At 40.9% G+C, this 23378-nt stretch overlaps 1 protein-coding gene across 1 annotated transcript in view; it reads left to right on the top strand.

Annotated features, from left to right (window-relative positions):
• Window positions 1-23378, top strand: part of LOC311297915 (inactive dipeptidyl peptidase 10) — a 41533-nt gene that overhangs the window by 6459 nt on the left and 11696 nt on the right. Inside the window, exons 2-16 of the mRNA XM_084420388.1 lie at window positions 5803-5914; window positions 7766-7861; window positions 9979-10073; window positions 10510-10584; window positions 11454-11506; window positions 12655-12736; window positions 14223-14343; window positions 14452-14606; window positions 16330-16427; window positions 19812-19935; window positions 20787-20825; window positions 20921-21028; window positions 22441-22532; window positions 22642-22689; window positions 22777-22898. Of these exons, the coding sequence (XP_084276514.1) occupies window positions 5803-5914; window positions 7766-7861; window positions 9979-10073; window positions 10510-10584; window positions 11454-11506; window positions 12655-12736; window positions 14223-14343; window positions 14452-14606; window positions 16330-16427; window positions 19812-19935; window positions 20787-20825; window positions 20921-21028; window positions 22441-22532; window positions 22642-22689; window positions 22777-22898 (1420 nt within the window). The remainder of the gene's footprint in view (window positions 1-5802; window positions 5915-7765; window positions 7862-9978; window positions 10074-10509; window positions 10585-11453; window positions 11507-12654; window positions 12737-14222; window positions 14344-14451; window positions 14607-16329; window positions 16428-19811; window positions 19936-20786; window positions 20826-20920; window positions 21029-22440; window positions 22533-22641; window positions 22690-22776; window positions 22899-23378) is intronic.

Below are 23378 nucleotides of genomic sequence, written 5' to 3'. Positions count from 1 at the left end.
TTGTATACAATACCCCACCTTTTCTCAGTGCGGTGGCCCACCTTCACTAACACTGGTCCAAAACAATCTACTCCGGTGGAGTAAAAGGGAGGTCTACATAGCCTCAGACTTGATGTGGGTAAGTCTGACATTCTAGGAATCATTGGTTTGCCTCTCCACTTGTTACAATCAAGACAGTGGTGCTGATGTCTTCTAATCGCCTCTCTTCCTCGCAAAATCCAAAACTTACACCGCAGCTCAGCGTACACCCTGCCAGCTCCCGGGTGGTGCAATTGATCATCATAATGCTTGATTAGGAGCTTCACTACGGGGCGATTCTGTGACAGAACGATAGGGTGTAGAACTGCATCACTCAATCCATGGCACCTACGAAGTCGTTCTCCTACTTTAATCAAGTCTAGATCTTTGTCATACTCAGGAGCAAGCTTAATGAGTTGGCTATGTACAGAAATGTCTTTCCCTCCCTTGAGCAAAGCAAATTCCTCAGGAAAGTCTTGCATCTGACATTGTCTAAGGATAGACAATTCTGCCTTCTGAAACGCATCTACACTTGGTGAATCTGTGTTGTCAGTCGCCCCATGAAGGAATCGTGCTGTAGCCTCTAGTAAATCAGGATAGCTACTAAATTGACTGGGATCAGGTTCAACTTGCAGTTTATGTTCAGTCAAGGTGCCGCAAAACACAGATTTTTTAAGTTCCTGAACTTCTTCAGGGGCCTGTCCTTCTGGTGCCTTAGGCCAACAGCTGCTAGACTGCATCAAGAAGGCTGGTCCTTGTTTCCATCGTGTTTCTTTAGCTAGCTGAACCAGTGACAACCCACACGTGATATCATCAGCAGGATTGGCTGCTGAATCGACATAGCGCCAAGCTCCAGGGTCAGACAACTCTTGAATTTCGGTGACTCTAACTACTACAAACACTCGGTATCTCCACGAATCAGACTGCAGCCAAGAAAGAACTGTAGTCGAGTCAGACCAATAGACGAATTTGGAGATATCTAGAGTCAGCTCTTTCTTCAAGACGTCTCCTAGCTGCGCTCCTGTCAATGCAGCACAAAGCTCTAAATGAGCGATGGAGATCTGTTTCCGTGGAGCGACTCGTGACCTTGCCACCATGAAGGCAACCTACATATTACCCTGACCGTCTTCAGAGCACAAGTATGCTACAGAGCCGTACACTTTTTCAGAAGCATCACAAAACACATGAACACTGCGGCTCTTGACAGGATACTGAAGGCTGGAACTGTAGCATCTTGGCAGTTGGATCTGAGACAATTGTGGCAGCTCGCTCTCCCACTGATGCCAAATGTCTAGTAGGCCCGATGTTGTGGTGCCTCTTTGGGTGCGTTCAGAGGTGGAGGCGACTCTTTCCAGAGTAGAGGCGTGGCGTACCTTTTGACACCATTCACATCGATCCTGATGGTTTTCTCCTCTAGGAGGCGAATAGCTTCTGCATCCTGTAGTGATCGACTGACTACTTTCTCAGATTGATAAGGAAGAGTATCCAGCTGCCAAAGTTTTTTGATTCGACGGAAGAGCTCAGCTTCAGGAGAAACACAAGAAATGAATAAACATTCTTGAGGCTGCAAGTGAGGCTTAATAAGCCTTGAGGGACCTTGCAATGTCCAGCCAAGCATTGTATGAACCACCGCTGGACAGGAGGACCCAATCTCACCGGCTCAACAGGGGTTATCAAGTGAGGATAATCTGAACCGATAAGTACCAAGGGCTGCGCTTTGTGGATGTCATGTAAAGGTAAGTCACAGAGATGACGATATCTTCTTTAAAAGTCAGAGATGGGGTAAGTATGCTGAACCAGGGCTAGCTCTTTTGCTGTGAATGCACCCTTGACCGGGTAGGATCTGTCAGGGTGTGAAACAGGTGCTATGGAGGATACAGATCTTCCATGAATGGTATGGACATCCTGTCTCACTGTGCACAGAGCCAGATCTTCAATTTCACCCTGAAGGTCTAGACATTGAGCAGCTTCATTCAACAAGATAGTTCGCTCAGATCCGTCGTCTAGCACAGCGTAGGTTTCTAGTGACTTATCACCATTCCGAATGATTACCCGACTTAACTTCAGTAGCACTTGCTTACCACTCGTAGGTCGATCCAAGTATAGGGTCTGAGAAGCAGGGCTTACTGGACTTTTCTCCGATGTCCAGTTATTACTTTTACTCATCCCATCGGCGTTGGCATTGACTTCATGAAGAACATCAAGATGCCTCCGTTCACACCGCTTGCATTTCGCCTTTAACGTGCATTTAGATGAAGAATGCCCTCGTCCGCAACGCCAACATCTATGTCCTGTTCTGATCCAACTCTCAATCTGCTCCTTAGTTAAGAGTTTGAAGTTGGAGCACTGATTCATGTAGTGCTGAATTGTGTCACAGAACGGACAATACTTTTTACTCTTTCTGAGTTTATTCAGTCTTTGGGAGCTCTACTGATCCTACTTTCTTCTCTCTACCATGTAGAACAGTAGTCAGCTTTCGGGGCACAAAACCAGCTCGCGTGTCTTTGTGAACACTGTGTTTCATGTGATCAGGATAGGACCCATACTGTGTTCCTTCTACCTGCACATGAACCTCATATTCCAGCCAGTCTGCGAAATCAATCAGAGTTGGAATAGGTGTCTGAAGGGGGTTAATGAATCTCTTGAAGTTAGCTCTTAGGTCGTACGGCAACTTAGCTAAGAGACGAGAAACATGTGAGCCACATTTCAGTTCAGTCCAACCTGTGCTACCTAACTGGTTTAACATTCCAACCAGTGCTCGGACACGAAGGGCAAATGCCTTGAAAGACTTCACATCCCCGCTCCTGATATTGGGCCTATCCATCAGATTAGTGATCCTTTGCAGTGCCAATTGATGTGGCTGCCCATACATATTAGTGAGCGCTCTCATAGTGTCACTGAATGGAGTACGACTGTGACTATACGAGTCAGCGACAAGTAAAGCATCTTCCAGCTTAAGGTGGTCCATAAGTATTTGGAACTTAAACGACTTCAGGAAGAACGCTGTTTAACGCAAGCTTAAGACGAGAAAATCATCTTCGGATCATCCCGACCGAAATCGGGGATTGTAGGAGTTGGCCCTCGATATTGCATTGGTAGTGGATGCACTGGACGATGAAGCTCAGAGTATCCAAGCGAATGGTGAGAACGACCAGATGTATGTAACTGTCCATTATCTCGACTGTACTCTTGCCTCCAATCATTTGGAGAATGATCGAAACGATCCGTGAAGGCATCCTTCTGCAGACGCTCTCTGTCACTTAAGCGGCGATGGTAAGGGTCCGTTTGATGGTTGATAATAAACATCATGAGAAGGCATACTGGACCGCAACACTGGTGGGTCATCTGGACATTGCTGACGAATATCAGATGAATGAGGTGGCTGCAGAGGAACATTAGCATCATAATGGTGATCATAACGTGGCAAGTCATTCTTACTACTATTTGGATCATTATACGAAGGGGTCGACATACCTGAATTGGGCGGACTATCACTAAGCCGGCCTGCTCTCTTTAGACTGTCTGTAAGCTCTTCAATGAGCTCTCCCTCACGACTGCGAACTGTAAGGAGGGATTCATCTCTAGGTGGCACCAATGGAGTATGTTCTGTCTGGCTAGAGTTTCCATCACCCTGAAATGACTCCTGCATACTAGTAGACTTTGGTGTAGATGACACCACAGCTCCTTCATTCAGAAGCTGTTGCTCAGATAATGAAACCTGGGAAGCTAACACAGGACAGTTAACAATCATATCACATATGCGTTGCATGTCTTGCCTCATTCGCCTATTTCCCCCCTCAATTCACACATACAACTGAGCATATCAGACTGCTCATCTGCAAATGCAAGCTGTTTCTGAGGATAGCTAACCTCATAGTTACGCAAATGTGTTGGCCGTCTTGTTATTCTACGTGGGCGTACAACATCTCGCTCTATAGCTCCCTTACTAGTTCTGGACATCATCGCTAAGGTGGTTGTAGGAAACGGCTCGAAGGACCATTAAATGTATTGAAGGCTGTAGTATGCACTGCTTACTGTTACGGTTTAAAATCACCTCAGAGGACTATTTACACAATTGATGTCCAGTAACTAGGAGAGGAGTAAAGAAGCCAGAGTCATGGGTCCAATTCACTCAATGTATTAATGAAAGAATGAATTATTTTCTCACAATGTCAACAAAATGTAAATATGTCACAATAAAACAGCGTAGGCCTAGGCAAAATAACCAAACAATAAAACAACATGCTTTGAGTCAAAAGATACAATGATGTTGAGATAAGGCAATGAAGTGGTGTCAATAAGAGTACTCAGTCTTAACAAGTCCCAGGTATTCCAGAGAAGGTCCACATAATGAAAGATGGGGGGAGATATCCTCAGGCGTAATGCCATCAAATTGGAACTTGAACAGGCGGTTACATGTTAGTAGGTATCGTAAGAAATTCAAAAGTCTCACCTCAGAATACATCTCTTTCCCTCTTCCCCCACCCTCTCTCTCTTATGCAAAAATCACCTGAGATTTACACACAATCTATATGGTTTAAATGTTAACAATTATCATCCAGTTTTATAAATGTTTGGTATCATTTGAAATGTCTCAGTGCGACTGGTACAAATGTCTCATTTCCAAATAAGTAAAACAAAAGGAAATAAGGTTTTTAAGAGTTTAGAGATAACTGGCACACAAAGGAAGGTGGTCTCCTGGCAAATGGTCTCATACCCCCCAAAAGGTATAACCTCTGAATGCAAATTTCCATTGTTAGCACATGTTTCCATGTGAAAGAGGTTATGTCTATATAATGGAATGCAGCAAAGGGCTCTTGGCCTTCCGTTACTCAGATGAGCCCATGATGTTGAAGGACCTCAAAGAATTTAGCATCATGTATTTTAATGTTGGGTTCGCATCTCTTCTCTTTATTCCAGAGCATTTGATGTTTTGTATCGATTATCTTTGAATTGATTATGAAATTGGTACATGTGATGATACATTTGGTACAAAATGATACATTTACCTGACATAATAAATTGTTACATTTGATTATTCTAACCGTCTTTGACATTATTTTCATTAAAGAGTTAAAAGGAATAGTCAAGCATTCGCTCACATTTAATGATGCACAGATATCATTAAAACCTTTTCATTTATGGAGTCAGATGAAACAACGAGAAAATACATATTCAAATGTATTGCATTTAATCAAAAAATACTTTGCCTCGAGAAAAGACAGTAACACGTAAAGACCTTCCGTGCTGGTCGGATGCCTCCATTGGGCCGATCGAGCGCGAGCTTACAGGATCTTTGTCTGGTCCTGATAAGGCCAATGTGATGAGATATTAACAGTGAGGCCTGTAGCTTCGTGTGCTGCGATGTTCAGTGTGCGTGATGGGTTTGTGTGATATGGTCAGATGGACAAACGTGGATAAACGTGTGGTTCACATTTCTTCCTTCTTTTTCTCCATTGCCGTATATCTGATCTTACATAATTTTCGCCGAACTTGCGAGACTTCCGATTAAAACTCCACCTACTCAGCAGGCGCAACACTTGAACAGAATACTGTACAACTATAATATTAAAATAAATGTAACTTGACCATGGCCTTTTGCACAGTCTGGTTATGGTTATAAGGTTAATGCGTTTACATAAAGCCTACTAATATTTTGATTAGTATTGGAATATCCTTGTGCAAGTAAACAGGGTCAGTGTGTTCTGATTAAAGATTAGTGTATTATCTAAACTCTAATCTAATAAGGTTGAAATACGTCTCTCCTCCTCTCTCTCTCTGTAGGATGTGGGAAGTATTTCCTCTGAAATGAACTGGAAGGGTGTGGGAATCTCACTTCTGGTCATTGCGTTTGTGCTGTCGTTGATCGGTCTGTCCATCTTTCTGCTGTCTACAGGTCTGTGTGTTTCCAGTGCCAATAAACATTCATTCACATAGAGGTGAAGTAACAAATGTCTGATTTTTCATGCATAACTTCACGTTTGAGCTTGTAGATAAAGAAAAAAGTATTCATTGTTATATCACATAGCTGTTGAATGCTTGATTCTGACTGGTTTATGAGCGGTCTTAGACTTATTTTCCAGTAAACGCGGAGCTAAAGTAGTTCCAGGAAGGTTTTGACCGCATTACACTTCCATGTATCACTTTGCCAAATTATTTCAGGTATTTATAGGTTCTTACAACCTATATAAGAACCAAAAACCCACAAAGACACTGACCAAGCAAAACAATGCCTAAAATAATGAAGAAATTAAGAAATTAGTCCTACACACAAAACCGGACAAATGTCTGACAAACTGACTCTGCTCTGTAAAAAAAAAAGATGTTCTTCCTCAGTATTTTTGTGTTGTTTTCCAGTACAAATATCTAAACATTCTTAAATCAAGATATTTACTTGAGAAGCCAATTTTTTTTTACATATTAAGATTTCTTTTCTGAAAACTTAATCAAAATTAAGTACGTTTATGCTTAAACCAAGAAAAAGAAATATCTGCCTGGCGGGTCAAAAAAATAAATGTAATTCAAAGGGAAAATAAGATCATTTTTCTTATTCCACTGATATTTTGCTTCTCAAGTAAATGTATTTTAATTTAAGAATGTTAAGATATTTGTACACACACACACACACGTTTACTTAGCTATCTAAATGGGGACATAGATGTAATGATTTTTATACCGTACAAACTGTATATTCTGTCCCCTTATACTAACCCTACCCATCACACACACACACACACACACACACACACACACACACACACACACACACACACACACACACACACACACACAAACCCTACCCCTAAATCTACCCATCACACACACACACACACACACACACACACACACACACACACACACACACACACACACACACACAAACCCTACCCCTAAACCTACCCATTACACACACACACAGACACACTAACCCTACCCCTAAACCTACCCATCACACACACACACACACACACACACACACAGACACACAAACCCTACCCCTAAACCTACCCATCACACACTCACATTCACACACACACACACACACACACACACACACACACACACACACACACACACACACACACACACACACACACAAACCCTACCCCTAAACCTACCCATCACACACACACACACACACACACACACACACACACACACACACACATCCATTACACACACACACAGACACACTAACCCTACCCCTAAACCTACCCATCACACACACACACACACACACACACACACACACACACACACACACACACACACACACACACACACACACACACAGACACACAAACCCTACCCCTAAACCTACCCATCACACACTCACACTCACACACACACACACACACACACACACACACACACACACACACACACACACACACACACAAACACACACAAACCCTACCCCTAAACCTACCCATCACACACACACACACACACACACACACACACACACACACACACACACACACACAAACCCTACCCCTAAACCTACCCATCACACACACACACACACACACACACACACACACAACTATCTGCATTGCTTTATTTTTATATCAGATTTACGAATGAGGACGTCCCTTATTCGGGAAATTTTGGTCACTTCTGGGTACAAATTTGTCCTCAATATATAGTTAAGTTGGTACAAACACACACACACACGCATGGCTAACACATTCCACTATCTTGAACATGCTCATGTTAGTGTGTGTGTTTGTGTTAACGGTCTCAGGTGATGCTCACCACACTCTGCGATCCTGTCTGACCCTGGATGACCTTTTCTACAGTGAGCTGCAGGATCAAGATCTCGAAGCTCAATGGGTTTCCGGTGAGAAAGACATTCTCAATCTCAGTCTAGGTTCTGCAGCGGCAGCTGTGTGTGTGTTGGACTAAACAAGACCTGTCAAATAGACACACAAGGCTGTAAACACATATGTAGGGCTCTTTAAATGGGACCTATTATGCCCTATTTAGTTTTTGGGCTGTACTAACAGGTTTTCATGCTTGAATGTTCAAAAATCACATTATTTTCCTCATATTCTCCATTGTTGCGGCTCCTCTCTTCCCAGTCTGTCAGTAACGCTCTGTTTAGTTCCTGTCTCTATGAAGCCCCTCCTTCTGAAAAGCACAGATCAGTGTGGCTGGATCAGTGTGTTGTGATTGGTCAAGGGCTTGAGTGTGTTTGGGAAATGTCCCGCCCCTTATCATAACCACCAGTTTCAACACAACTAACTAAAGGCTGAGTTATGCTTCTGCGTCGGACCTACGGCGGAGCCTGTACGCTGTAGGCTACGCGTTGGTTTTCATTTATACTTCTGCGTCATTGTCCGCGTTGACACGCAATTACACATGCAGATGGAGCATGTGAAACCTGAGGGAGGAGTTCTAGCAGACCAATCACAGTGCTTGCAGTCCGCGTAGAATTGACGCGTTGTTACATTTTTGGAGAGGTGTACGTCAGGGTACAAGTATAAATTGGGCTTAACTCAAGGCCCCACCCCGTTATTCTGCATATGAATTATTTAAAGGGAACCTATTATGCCATTTAAATTGTTCCTAATATTGTTTTGGGAGTCCCCAACAAGTTTTACATGCATGCAATGACAAAAAACACTTTTGTTGTCTTATAATATGCATCTATTTTTACCTGATTTGCTCACCGACTCCCAAATGATTCGTTCAACGACTCAGTTTTCCAAACCCCTCCTTTGCGTGACGCTAATCTGCGGTGATTGGTCAGATGACCCAGTCAGTAGCAACCGGCTTGCGAATCCACACTTGAAAGCATTTATGTTTGTAAAGCAATCGTCATTAAAATGACGTGAACACAGCACAAGGTTCGGGCTATACTTGTGTGGTATAGTTGTAAATATAAACTCTAGCCACTGATTCTTCACATGCTCGTCCCTGGGCAGTGAAAAAAAGGTCGCTTTTGATTCGCACTTCAGAACACAGCGTCTTGTTGTCGACATGATGTTTTCAAGTTTTCCCTGGTGTCTGCGCGCGCAATGAGTGGACGCGGCCAATTTGATAATTTTTCGTCTTGACGTCACAACGAAAAGGAAAATGACTCATTGGAAAAACGATTCATTAAATTGACTCAGAGTCGACTCCTACTTTTGAGAGACAATAACTTTTTTTACGGTGAACTTTCATATATAAAACTTTGCAGGATGTTTTTGTTCACTTAGATCTATGTTACACACCACATGAAAGGTAATTTTCAAAATTCCATAACAGGTGCCCTTTAAAATCGCCCTGTGGTGAAAATCCAGCTTTTAATGTTGTTTATATGTCTATGTGGTGTTTTTAATACGCTTTAAGACAAACCATGTGTAAATTCATAAGTGGACACCATTGCTGAGTATTTTCTCCTTAAAACTGCAGTGAACCAAAGACAGTCTCAAAAACACGCTTTGAAATCGCTGGTGTTTCTGACGTCACAAACTACCTTGTAACCAATCAGATCAACGTGTGATCGTCAACCAGTGGATCTCTGAGCTGAGTGAGTGAGTGGAGGCGGAGCTCATTTGCATATTCATAGAACCGCGCATACTAAATGAGACAAGGGTGTCGAGTTACATTCAAGCATGGCATGAAGTTTTTTTTTTACAGGAAAAAAACATTTAAAAATGTCATTTTGGTGATCAAAGATGAGTTTTAAGGGATAAAATTATTGACTACAGGGGGACTTTAAATGAGGAATATTGTTATGTGTTCGTTTCCGGAGAAAAACTCAAGACTACAATGGAGGCGTTTCAGGGAGTTCAGAAACACTGACACTGATATAGAGAATAACTGCAGCTTTTTCATGCTCAAACAGCAACATTACACAGTAAAGAAAGATAAACATGAATAAAAGCATAATAGGAAGAATCAACTCTTGAATCTGAGTACGCTGCTGTTATTGTTCTGTATGTTTGTGTGAATATGCTTCTCCTTCAGATTATCGGCTCGTCTACAGGGACAGAGACGGAGATCTGAAGATGCTGAACATGGAGACCAATCAGACCGAGGTTATGATGAAAAACAGCACATCTGTGAGTAATGTTATACAATGGAAACAAATACTTCAAATGAGAAATCTGCAATCAGCTTTTAAAACAGGCACAAGTGCAGAAAACATCTTTCTAATCCCACGAACTAAAGTAGACATGCAGCCATCTTTAGAATTTGAACTTATATTTATATATTTCTATGGCATCGCTTTCGAAAAATAAATATCTGGTGAAGTGGATTTACTTATTGTAAAGTTAACGAAAGTTATCATGAGCATTGTAATGTTGTCAGTAGACCGGGGAAGATTCTTAGTTTCTACAACAACTATTTTTTTTAACAATTAATTGTTAAACTCACATTACCGCATCATAATATCCATTGTTGAAGAATAACCTTCTAACATTTGATTTGTTGCCTTCAGGATCACTGTCCTGAACGATGAAACGATCACTTCTAACGGGACTGTTTTTCACACAGGCAGTGTTCAAGGCCTCCAAGCTTTCCGTGTCACCAGACCTCAACTACGTGCTACTGGCGTACGATGTCAGAAAGGTCAGAGGTCACAATGATTCTCAGGAGCTTTTCTTTAGAAAAGGGCCAGAAAATAAGCAAATACAAAATAACAGGTCAAATCAAGCAAATCACCTTCATGAATGATAGTCATGCACTGCAAACAATGATGTTCTTCCTCAGTGCTTCTGTCTTGTTTTCCAGTACACATATCTAGACATTCTTACATCAAGATACATTTACTGGAGAAGCAAAATGACTGAAGATATTAAGTCTTGTTTTCTAAAAAAAAAAAAAAAAAGATCAGAATTAAGTGAGTTTTTGCTTAAAACAAGTAAAAATATCTGCCAATGAGGTCAGAAAAATAAACTTAATTTAAAAAGGGAAAACAAGATTATATTTTTCTGACCCAATTTGCACATATTTTACGTGTTACTTTTTATATAATGCATTATAAATGTATTCAATGCATTTATTATGGCTTTTAATGCACCTTATAATGAATTGTATGATCTCATGAATTAATTATGACCTCAGTTATAATACATTATAATATTCATTGTTGCGCCTTTAGAAAGTATAATGCATTAAAACACATGACAAACAACAAATTTCAGATGTAGGAATCTGCTAATATTATAATGCATTTTAGCTTTACATGAACAGATTTAATGCATTATAAGTAAAGTGTTAAGGATGTCTGTTCTTGTTTTAATCAAAACTCACTTCATTTTGACACATTTTTCAGAAAACAAGACTTAATATCTTCAGTCATTTTGCTTCTCAAGTAAATGTATCTTGATTTAAGAATGTTTAGTATTTTTGTCATTTTTTGCAGTGTTGTATAGGCATGAATGTTTTGTTTAGCATCTTTTTTTGGACTTATTCCATTTTGTCTTGTGTTTCTTTAGGTGTATCGATACTCCTACCTGGCATCTTACTTGATCTACAACTTACAAACACGGTATTTCTATTGTGTAAAACGCTTTAAAAATTAAGATGATTTGACTATACAGACACGTTGCATAAGAGAACGGTTATGTGTGTGGATGTTATGTGATGTTTAGTTTGTGTGTGTTCGTGCTTGTTTTTGTGAATTATGAGGACAGAAATTTGTATAATGACTTGTGTATTACAACATGAACGTGATTTATGAGTACATTTCCTGAGTCCTCATATTTCAAATGTCTTGAAAAACACACTAAACAGTGTTTTATAAAAAATTTTAAATGCATAAAGTTTTCTGTGATGGGTAGGTTTAGGGGTTGGGTTAGTGTGTGTGTGTGATGGGTAGGTTTAGGGGTCGAGTTAGTGTGTGTGTGTGTGTGTGTGTGTGTGTGTGATGGTTAGGTTTAGGGGTCGGGTTAGTGTGTGTGTGATGGGTAGGTTTAGGGGTCGGGTTAGTGTGTGTGTGTGTGTGTGTGTGTGTGTGTGTGTGCGTGTGTGTGTGTGTGTGATGGGTAGGTTTAGGGGTAGGGTTAGTGTGTGTGTGTGTGTGTGTGTGTGTGTGTGTGTGTGTGTGTGTGTGTGTGTGTGTGTGTGTGTGTGTGATGGGTAGGTTTAGGGGTAGGGTTAGTGTGTGTGTGTGTGTGATGGGTAGGTTTAGGGGTAGGGCTAGTGTGTGTGTGTGTGTGTGCGTGTGTGTGTGTGTGATGGGTATGTTTAGGGGTCGGGTTAGTGTGTGTGTACGTGTGTGTGATGGGTAGGTTTAGGGGTAGGGTTAGTGTGTGTGATGGGTAGGTTTAGGGGTAGGGTTAGTGTGTGTGTGTGTGTGTGTGTGTGTGTGTGTGTGTGTGTGTGTGTGTGTGTGTGTGTGTGTGCGTGTGTGTGATGGGTAGGTTTAGGGGTCTGGTTAGTGTGTGTGTGTGTGTGTGTGTGTGTGTGTGTGTGTTTGTGTGTGTGTGATGGGTAGGTTTATGGGTAGGGTTAGTGTGTGCGTGTGTACGTGTGTGTGATGGGTTACTGTAGGGGCATAGCATATATAGTGTGGACAGTATAAAAACCATTACGCCTATGGAATGTCCTTACAAGTATAGAAATACAAACCTGTGTGTGTGTGTGTGTGTGTGTGTGTGTGTGTGTGTGTGTGTGTGTGTGTGTGTGTGTGTGCAGGGAAGTGCATGAACTGAATCCTCCGGAGGTTTCTGATTGTGTTCTACAGTTTGCATCATGGGGGAATCACGGCCAACAACTGGTGAGTCACTGTCAATAGCTCATTTATCCTAGCGGTGTGGTTTACGAAACTGGAATATAAACACCAGGAAAACCAGCAGTATTCACAAGTATTTGTGTGTCTGTTACACTACAACCCTGTTGAAAAGTGCTGGTCGTCTACCAGGCTGATCATCTATGGCTTTCAGCAAGAAACCCACAGTCAAGCAACTTCTTCAGAAACACCATACTGGTTAGTGTGAGCTATGCTGGTCCACTGACTCGACCAACACAAAGCAACCACAAACCAGCATTGCTAATTCATAAGCTGATGTGAACAGATCAAACTGAAAGAGCCTTAATTGGCTCTATATATAATATATATATATATATAGTGCAGTGCACGGAGCACACATGAAATTTTTATATGTACAGGAGAGATATAAAAAATTGAAAATATCATGTAGGCTACATCAGCCATTGAAGTCACTGACAGTATTTCAGTTAAATTGCGGTCAGAGTGCAATAAGAAATGAAAACTAAAGCTGGGACTCAACCTTTTGATTCTGAGGTGCTGGGAATCGAGAGTAATGTGGACAAAAATTTTGAATCTTTGAAATCGATGGAGCCAAATGCTATGTAACATGATTCACAAACACTGCACTAAGGACATCTGCTGGACAAACACGTGGAAAAGGCTTGAAACACACAATGCTTTGAAAATTACAAGCCCTATATGTGTCATGTGGGTTTCATAAACCCTTAACCAGTCATCTAAACAGGCATAATATTAATATCTGGTTCATCGGTCATATGTAGACAAAACAAAACCACTTATAAACGAAAGTTTTACAGTTAACATTTATATTTTGCAGCCTATAGTCAAGATGATGACTTTCACATTGAAAATAATCTGGAATTACAATTTCAACACATTAAGAAAACTAATTGAATGTTTAATTTAAAAACAGTTGTGTGTAGTGTAGTGTGTAATGTTGCTGTTTGAACATGAAAAAGCTCCAGTTCTTCTCTATATCAGCGTCAGTGTTTCTGAACTCCCTGAAACGCCTCCGTTGTAGTCTTGAGTTTCTTCCGGGAACGAACACGTCACAATATTCCTCATTTAAATAATTCATATGCAGAATAAAGGGGCGGGGCCTGGTTGAGTTAGTTAGTAGTGTGTTAAACTGGTGGTTATGGTAAGGGACGGGGCATTTCCCAAACACACTCGAAGCGCTCGACCAATCACAACACACTGCTCCAGCTGACCAATCAGAGCACAGTGTGCTTTTCAGAAGGAGGGGCTTCATAGAGACAGGAACTAAACAGAGCGTTACTGACAGACTGGGAAGAGAGGAGCCGCAACAATGGAGAATATGAGGAAAAGAATCAACATTCAAGCAGGAAAATCTGTTCTAGTAGAGAACTAGACTTTGAAAAAGGGCGTAATAAGTCCTCTTTAGTGACTGACAGCTGTGGACTCAAGCCTTCTTTCTTTCTCCTCTCATCTCGTTCTCTCTCTGTCTCAGGTATACATATTTGAGAATAATATCTACTATCAGCCAGAAGTGAAGAGCAGTTCTCTAAGACTGACGTCATCGGGGCAAGATGGCCTCATATTTAATGGAATAACTGACTGGCTTTATGAGGGTAACACACCATCATCATCACACTGTAATGAACAACACAAGCCATGCCACTACATATTATTTGAATGAATCTGACCTGTTTGAATCTGTTTCTCTGATTGGCTGTTAGAGGAGGTCTTGCATTCTTCAGTTGCTCACTGGTGGTCTCCATCAGGATCCAGTCTGGCATTTCTCACCATCAACGACACTCTTGTACCCAAAGAGCAGCTGCCGCGTTTCACAGGGATGCTTTATCCTCGTGGACATCAGTATCCATACCCGAAGGTAAGCCGCACATCCGTCTGCCTCAACCTGCTGTTGAATACGCATCTTACAAAAGGTTGAAGGAGTAGTTCACTTCAGAATTAAAATCTCCTGATCATTTACTCTCCCCCACGCCATTCAAGATATTCATGTCTTTCTTTCTTCAGTCGAAAAGGAATGAAGGTTTTTGAGGAAACCATTCCAGGATTTTTCTCCATAGTGACTTCAATGGGGTCCAACGGGTTGTAATAACATTTAATTCTTGCATCACAATAAGTGTATTGTGATTGTCCAAAAATTTTGTAACTAAACTGAATTTATTAGGTTTAGTGACAAAATGTTACAATGTTTACATGGTACAATTTCTGGGAAGCTATGTCTTTTTATTATTGCTTTTTATTATTATAGCCCTATCAGCTGGTAATATTTTTTAAGGTTAAAAATAACTCAAATGAAATATAATGCGTTTTTTTTTTCATAATAACAACTTTATTTAATGATATATGTAAAAATATAATAAATATGTAATATAGTACACATATTGAGCAAAATACTCTCTGTAGCTCTTTTTTTCTAGCCAACTAAAGTGCTATAGCCTATATGTTATGGCTTTCCTGAGGTAAATGTGACATAATTGTTCTCCAGCAGTTTTATTGACCCCTTTATGCGGATAAAAAACACTGATTGATCGATATTATGTATGAGGAATATACATTTCGGTAAGTTGTACTGTATCTTTCAACAGTGTTCGTGTTTATTTACCATTAGCTAGTAGAGATGATCTGTTCACGTGCCGCTATGGATCTGTCACGTCACATTTACAAGCGCCAAAACGGTATTTATTGTTTGAATTTCGTAATAAAATTGACAGAATCTGAGAGCTGAGATTTTTTTTTTATATCATAAGTAACCTGCTCTGTCTAGACTGTCGGTCTCCGTGTCCTCTTTGCTTCGCCGTTTTTCTGTGCGTGAGAAAATGGATGTGTGGCGTGAGAGCGGGTGAAAATGCGTGAGAGTTGGCAGCTCAGGACGCGTGTACCGGTTCAGAAATGTAGGTTTTGTTTTACCTTTTATTTATTGACATTTTTTGTAAATGGCATTTGACTAAGTCTTTGCAACTTGGCTAGTTTTGTAAACACTAGGTCAGTTCTTCCGCCTCCGTCACGCGTGACCTTTCAACGCGTGATGTAATGTGTGACGCATCACAGCTAGTGCAAGACGAGCATTTGTGGTTAAAAAGTATATAAATGTTTATTTTTGTTATAAAATGGCGGATGGTTTGTCTAGATAAGACTCTTATTCCTCGGCTGGATCGTGTCGAGACTTTGAAGCTGCACTGAAACTCACATTTGGACCTTCAACCCGTTGGACCCCATTGAAGTCACTATATGGAGAAAAATTCTGGAATGTTTTCCTCAAAAACCTTTATTTCTTTTCGACTGAAGAAAGAAAGACATGAATATCTTGGATGACGTGGGGGAGAGTAAATTATCAGGAAACTTTAATTCTGAAGTGAACTACTCCTTTAACAGCTCATGATGAACTGACTTTCTGGATCTGGATCTCTCTCCCTCCTCTAAACTCATGAAGCTGTACTGGTTTTAACTGGTCTCTGTTTGTTCTTAGTCACCAGTGTACAGATCCCCTCTCAAAACCAGCTCAGTCATTCAGTCATTGGTTAGTTACGGCTGTGACGGTGAACAACAGAACTCTGGATTTGACTTCATTTCACTGTGTGCAACAGGCTGGACAGGCGAATCCTGAAGTGACACTGAATGTGGTCAGTGTGAACGGATCCACACACACTACACAACTCCTGCATCCTGACAGCTTACAGAGAAGGTACCACACACACACTCTCACACACACACACACACGCACACACACACACACACACACACACACACACACACACACACACACACACACACACACACACACACACACACACACACACACACATTACACAACTCCTGCATCCCGACAGCTTACAGAGAAGGTACCACACACACATGCACACACACACACACACACACACACACACACACACACACACAACACTACAAAACTCCTGCATCCCGACAGTTTAGAGAGAAGGTACCACACACACACACACGTTTACTTAGCTACCTAAATGGGGACACTGCATAGACTTCTGTTGTATTATATGCAGCTAGTCATAAATACTGTAACCAAACCCGGACAGAAAACATCCTGCTGGACAAAACAATGTAAATGCAATGAAAACTCAACCAAAACATGCACAAAAACAGCTTTTACAAACCAATCGCAAATGTTTTATTGAAAGTGTAATCTATTAAATGAAGTTTCATGTAACAAAGTTCGGGAGGAGCACGTTCAGGTAATCAACCAATCAGCACAAGATAATCAACCAATCAGCACAAGAGGAAGCTGGTTTAAATAAAGCCTTTCCTCACCTTCAGTTTCACGACAAGTTTCTCAGCATCCCTCCACCACCCCATCACCTCACACTCGGCTGGGTCTACCCCAGTATAAGGGGGGAGTACTCTGGGAGCCCTCCCCTGGACAGCAAGCCAAATACGCATAAATACTACATCAGATTTCATGTACGTGTGAACTCGTGAAATGCAAATAACAAATCATTAAATATGAAGTGTCTGTATAATATGTGTTATTTTATTAATTTATAGGGCTTGTTTTGTTTGTTTTATGGAGAGCTTGGTTAATCAGGACGATACGAGATCATTAACTAAAACTCTTCCCTTTTATTATACAAATGTGTCATTAAATTGGGAACCATTATAATTTCAAACCGGCTATGATGTTATGAAGCCGTGTTTACTAAAATCTTTGTAAAGTTTGATGCACGAAGAGCGTTTCGAAAGCACACATCAGTAAAAACTGTATTTACTTTATTTTTATACTGTTTTTTACAAATGAGGATATCATCAAAAGGCAGTTTGGGGATTTTATTTGGTCAGGTTTAGCTCACTTTTGGGTACAACTATGTTCCCAAAGTATGATTAAGTAGGTACACACATATGCACACACTTGTTTTTGTATCTTTGTGTCACATACAGTGAGGAAAATAAGTATTTGAACACCCTGCTATTTTGCAAGTTCTCCCACTTGGAAATCATGGAGGGGTCTGAAATTGTCATCGTAGGTGCATGTCCACTGTGAGAGACATAATCTAAAAAAAAAAATCCAGAAATCACAATATATGATTTTTTAACTATTTATTTGTATGATACAGCTGCAAATAAGTATTTGAACACCTGTCTATCAGCTAGAATTCTGACCCTCAAAGACCTGTTAGTCTGCCTTTAAAATGTCCACCTCCACTCCATTTATTATCCTAAATTAGATGCACCTGTTTGAGGTCGTTAGCTGCATAAAGACACCTGTCCACCCCATACAATCAGTAAGAATCCAACTACTAACATGGCCAAGACCAAAGAGCTGTCCAAAGACACTAGAGACAAAATTGTACACCTCCACAAGGCTGGAAAGGGCTACAGGGGAAATTGCCAAGCAGCTTGGTGAAAAAAGGTCCACTGTTGGAGCAATCATTAGAAAATGGAAGAAGCTAAACATGACTGTCAATCTCCCTCGGACTGGGGCTCCATGCAAGATCTCACCTCGTGGGGTCTCAATGATCCTAAGAAAGGTGAGAAATCAGCCCAGAACTACACAGGAGGAGCTGGTCAATGACCTGAAAAGAGCTGGGACCACCGTTTCCAAGGTTACTGTTGGTAATACACTAAGACGTCATGGTTTGAAATCATGCATGGCACGGAAGGTTCCCCTGCTTAAACCAGCACATGTCAAGGCCCGTCTTAAGTTTGCCAATGACCATTTGGATGATCCAGAGGAGTCATGGGAGAAAGTCATGTGGTCAGATGAGACCAAAATAGAACTTTTTGGTCATAATTCCACTAAACGTGTTTGGAGGAAGAAGAATGATGAGTACCATCCCAAGAACACCATCCCTACTGTGAAGCATGGGGGTGGTAGCATCATGCTTTGGGGGTGTTTTTCTGCACATGGGACAGGGCGACTGCACTGTATTAAGGAGAGGATGACCGGGGCCATGTATTGCGAGATTTTGGGGAACAACCTCCTTCCCTCAGTTAGAGCACTGAAGATGGGTCGAGGATGGGTCTTCCAACATGACAATGACCCGAAGCACACAGCCAGGATAACCAAGGAGTGGCTCTGTAAGAAGCATATCAAGGTTCTGGCGTGGCCTAGCCAGTCTCCAGACCTAAACCCAAAAGAGAATCTTTGGAGGGAGCTCAAACTCCGTGTTTCTCAGCGACAGCCCAGAAACCTGACTGATCTAGAGAAGATCTGTGTGGAGGAGTGGGCCAAAATCCCTCCTGCAGTGTGTGCAAACCTGGTGAAAAACTACAGGAAACGTTTGACCTCTGTAATTGCAAACAAAGGCTACTGTACCAAATATTAACATTGATTTTCTCAGGTGTTCAAATACTTATTTGCAGCTGTATCATACAAATAAATAGTTACAAAATCATACATTGTGATTTCTGGATTTTTTTTTTTTAGATTATGTCTCTCACAGTGGACATGCACCTACGATGACAATTTCAGACCCCTCCATGATTTCTAAGTGGGAGAACTTGCAAAATAGCAGGGTGTTCAAATACTTATTTTCCTCACTGTACATGCATACATATATACATACATACCGGCATCTGAAGAGACGTGCAAGACGAGGAACAAAAGTGTGTAAAAATCTTTTCAACTTTAAAGGGGTCCTGTTATGCTTTTTCACATGTCCGTCTTTCTTTAGTGTGTAATGTTGCGGTTTGAGCATGAAAAAGCTCTGCAAAGATCCAATGATATTGTAATGTAATATCAGTGTCACTGTTTCTGAACTCGAAGCGCTCGACCAATCACAACACACTGCTCCAGCCGACCAATCAGAGCACAGTGTGCTTTTCAGAAGGAGGGGCTTCATAGAGACAGGAAGTAAACAGAGCGTTACTGACAGACTGGGAAGAGAGGAGCTGCAACAATGGAGATTATGAGGAAAATAATCAACATTCAAGCAGGAAAACCTGTTCTAGAGCTCAAAAACAACATCAAGACTTTAAAAAAAGCATAATAGGTCCTCTTTAATAAGACTTTTCTATTTCTAAACCTTCAGATGTTCATAATGTTTGAGCTGACAGCCTGTTGTGTGTGTGTGTGTGTGTGTGTGTGTGTGTGTGTGTGCAGTGAGCTCTATATCAGCATGGTGCAGTGGGTAACAGACGAGTGTCTCGCTGTACGCTGGTTAAACCGTCCTCAGAACGCCTCCATTCTCACACTGTGCTACACACACACGGGGAAATGTGTGGTGGTGAGTGATTCTCAAACACGCCATTCATGAGAGAGAATTTGAATTGAATTGGCCTCAACAAGTTGAACTAGAAGGGGAATTTACTGAACTGAAACTCTTAAACACAGATGCATTCTGGGAAATGAAGTGTCCTTCCATCCTGGTCTATCCATTCCAGGAAATTCAAGGACTTCAATTTCAATTAATTTGAATTCTACTTCCTTGCATTTATCTTTTCAATTGCGATTCTTCATTCTGGTTGCAACCTCAATTCCAATTAAAGCAACACTAAGGAAAAATGTTTACCTTAAAATAATGTTTCCAAAATCGTATCAGTGGTTCATCAAGTCGTAACAGGGTGAACGGCACTTCTGGATTCGCTTTGCAGCCCTTTATCTGCTATAATCACACTATGCAAGTTTGCCAGACCGGGTCGCGTTTCTGTAGTTCGAATGAGACATAAGAAAACTACAAATTTGACTTGCTTTACGGCAAGCGTTACAATAGTCATTATTTAGTTTTTCTTCGTTTCTGATGTCGCAATACATCATACTTTCATGAAATCATGCAACATACTCTACCTCGTCTGTGGACATCGTTCATTCTAAAGCCGGTGCTGGATAAACAGTGAGCGTGCGCGCGACAGTCGGCTGCGGGCGGCTAAACTATTTACGACAGCGGTAATGGACAATTCCGCTTCCAACCTGTAGGGGGACCGAAGAGGAAAAGTTCCTTAGTGTTGCTTTAAGGAACTGAGTTGGAATTTAAAAGGCATCTCAATTCACTTGTGAATGGCACACAGCACTGACACACACCGACATACGTACACGATGCAAACACACATAAACATTGGTTTTGGTCTTTCATTGCAGAAGCATGTCATGACATCAGACAAATGGATTGACAGACAGGTAAAGATTATGTCACTTTAGACTTTGCCATATTTATTTACCTCAAACAAAAAGCTGCGCTGAAGTAATCTGACGCTCTCTTCTGATTCGTGCAGAATGAAAAACCAGTTTTCTCTGAAGATGGAGCAACGTTTCTCATGACATCACCGCTCAGAATCGGAAACCGCGGATCCTTTAGACACCTCGCCATGATGTCAGGGCAGGTATAAAAGTGCACAAACCATACAATAAAAAAACATATTTGACCTTGATCAGATTTTAAAGGGCTCCTATTATGCTTTTTTCCCCATGTTCATCTTTCTTTAGTGTGTAATCTTGCTGTTTGAGCATGAAAAAGCTCTGCAAAGTAACAAAGTTCTTCTCTATATCAGTGTCAGTGTTTCTGAACTCCCTGAAACGCCTCCGTTGTAGTCTTGAGTTTCTTCCGGGCACGAACACGTCACAATATTCCTCATTTAAATAATTAATACGCAGAATAAAGGGGCGGGGCCTGGTTGAGTGAGTTAGTAGTGTGTTAAACTGGCGGTTATGGTAAGGGGCAGGACATTGCCCAAACACACTCGAAGCGCTCGACCAATCACAACACACTGATCCAGCCGACCAATCAGAGCACAGTGTGCTTTTCAGAAGGAGGGGCTTCATAGAGACAGGAATTAAACGGGTGCATTTCCCAAAGCCAACTATGGACGCAAGTTCCGTCCTTACCAATAGAGTTGAATGGAAATTGTGATCATAGTTGGCAACGATGCTTTTGGAAAAAGCACCCCAGAGCGTTACTGGATGAACCTGTCTGAATATCCACACTTGCGGTCTTTGCACTTAACCACTTGTCTGCTTACATGACGAATTTCTTGTATTTGGTTCAAGTGTTCAAGTAGGCGTGTGCCGAACGTTTGATTACCCGATGGGTAAAAAATGCAAATGTTTACAGAGCTATATTTTAATTTTCAACACTTTGCATTTTAAAATAAACTATTCAGTAGTAGCTATGTAACAGAAGACTATTTTAAAATTGTGGTGTTTCTAATTAAGTGATAAAAAGCAGTTGCAAATGTTGTAAAAAAATATAAATAATATATATATATATATATATATATATATATATATATATATATATATATATTTATATATATATATATATATATATCAAAAATACACATAGCCTATTCATCTTTTGCGCCAATAAAATGTAAAACTCTTTATGTTTTACTACCAAAGTAATATTTAATAAATTTAGCTTAGTTACAGTGGAATGTTTTCCTCAACATCTCAGGATTTCAGGGCACGTGAGCTTAATGCATGCATGCATGCAATCCCGAACATAATGCATGATGGGAAACATTAAGCCTTGAATGCTGCTTAGGAGCAGTGTGGGTTTAGTGTGTGTTCAGGGCACTGCGCTTTGGCATTTTTAATTGTGCACTTACTTCCAGTTGCGTGCATGTGCTCTCAAGTGGCAAAGACCACAAGTGTGGGTATTTGGACAGGCCCACAGACTGGGAAGAGAGCCAAATATGGGGAAAATAAGGTGGTTTTTGAACTTTGAAGCATGAAAACCTGTTGTTCTAGAGCCCCAAGTGAATGTGTCTGTGTGTTTTACCTCTTCTGCTGTCAGCCTGAAGGTGAAGAGGTCAGCATGCGTCACCTGACCTCAGGCACCTGGGAGGTCACCGAGATCCTGGCCTACGATGAAAAGTGGGATACATTGTGAGTCACTTGTTTCACACACACACACACACACACACACACACACACACACACACACACACACACAAGAGCCTATTAAATGTCTGACACGTTGTGTGTTTTCATTCAGATATTTTCTCAGTACAGAGGCTGGATTCAGTCACAGGCACCTGTACAGGTCAGACACACTGATTCTGCACAGACTTCTTTGCTTTTATTCTTCCTGAATGCCTCACATTACAGCAGTGTGACCTTTGACCTCCAGGGTGAGCACGGTGGATCCGTTCCATCGCGAGTGCTTGAGCTGTTCTTTGTTTAAACCTCACTGTTCATTCTATGAAGCCTCAGTGAGTCCACAAGGACGAGCTGTACTGCTGAACTGCAGGGGTAAATGACGAGCACACACGCGCGCGCACACACACACACACACACACGATTCTGGAGAAATTGAGAATCAAGATTTTTTGTTTAAAATAGAAGTCACGATTTTCTTATGATTCTGAATATAAACAAAATAACATGTAATTTACAAGACTAAGAGGTTCCGACCCAATGTTAATTGTGTCAGTCTATTTAAAAATATTTAATTAATTTGAATATATATATATATTTTTTAAATCGCTTAAATGAATGATTCAATGACTCACTCATTTCAATACTGGATGAATCAGCATTTTTGAACGAATCATTAAATGACAAACACATTTTAACAGTCACTTGTCGCCACCTACTGGTGTAACGATGCAATTGATATAATATTTATTTGAAGCACCAAGTAACTTTCAAAAGGTGATTTACTGTATTTTGACAGTAGTCATCAGTGTTTATATCTGAACTACAAACTTTTATCCCAGTACTTCTGTGATA

Source organism: Rutilus rutilus (assembly GCF_951802725.1).
Source record: "Rutilus rutilus genome assembly, chromosome: 10".
Classification (NCBI taxonomy): Eukaryota; Metazoa; Chordata; class Actinopteri; order Cypriniformes; family Leuciscidae; genus Rutilus; species Rutilus rutilus.
This window is presented reverse-complemented; position numbering and strand designations above follow the sequence as displayed.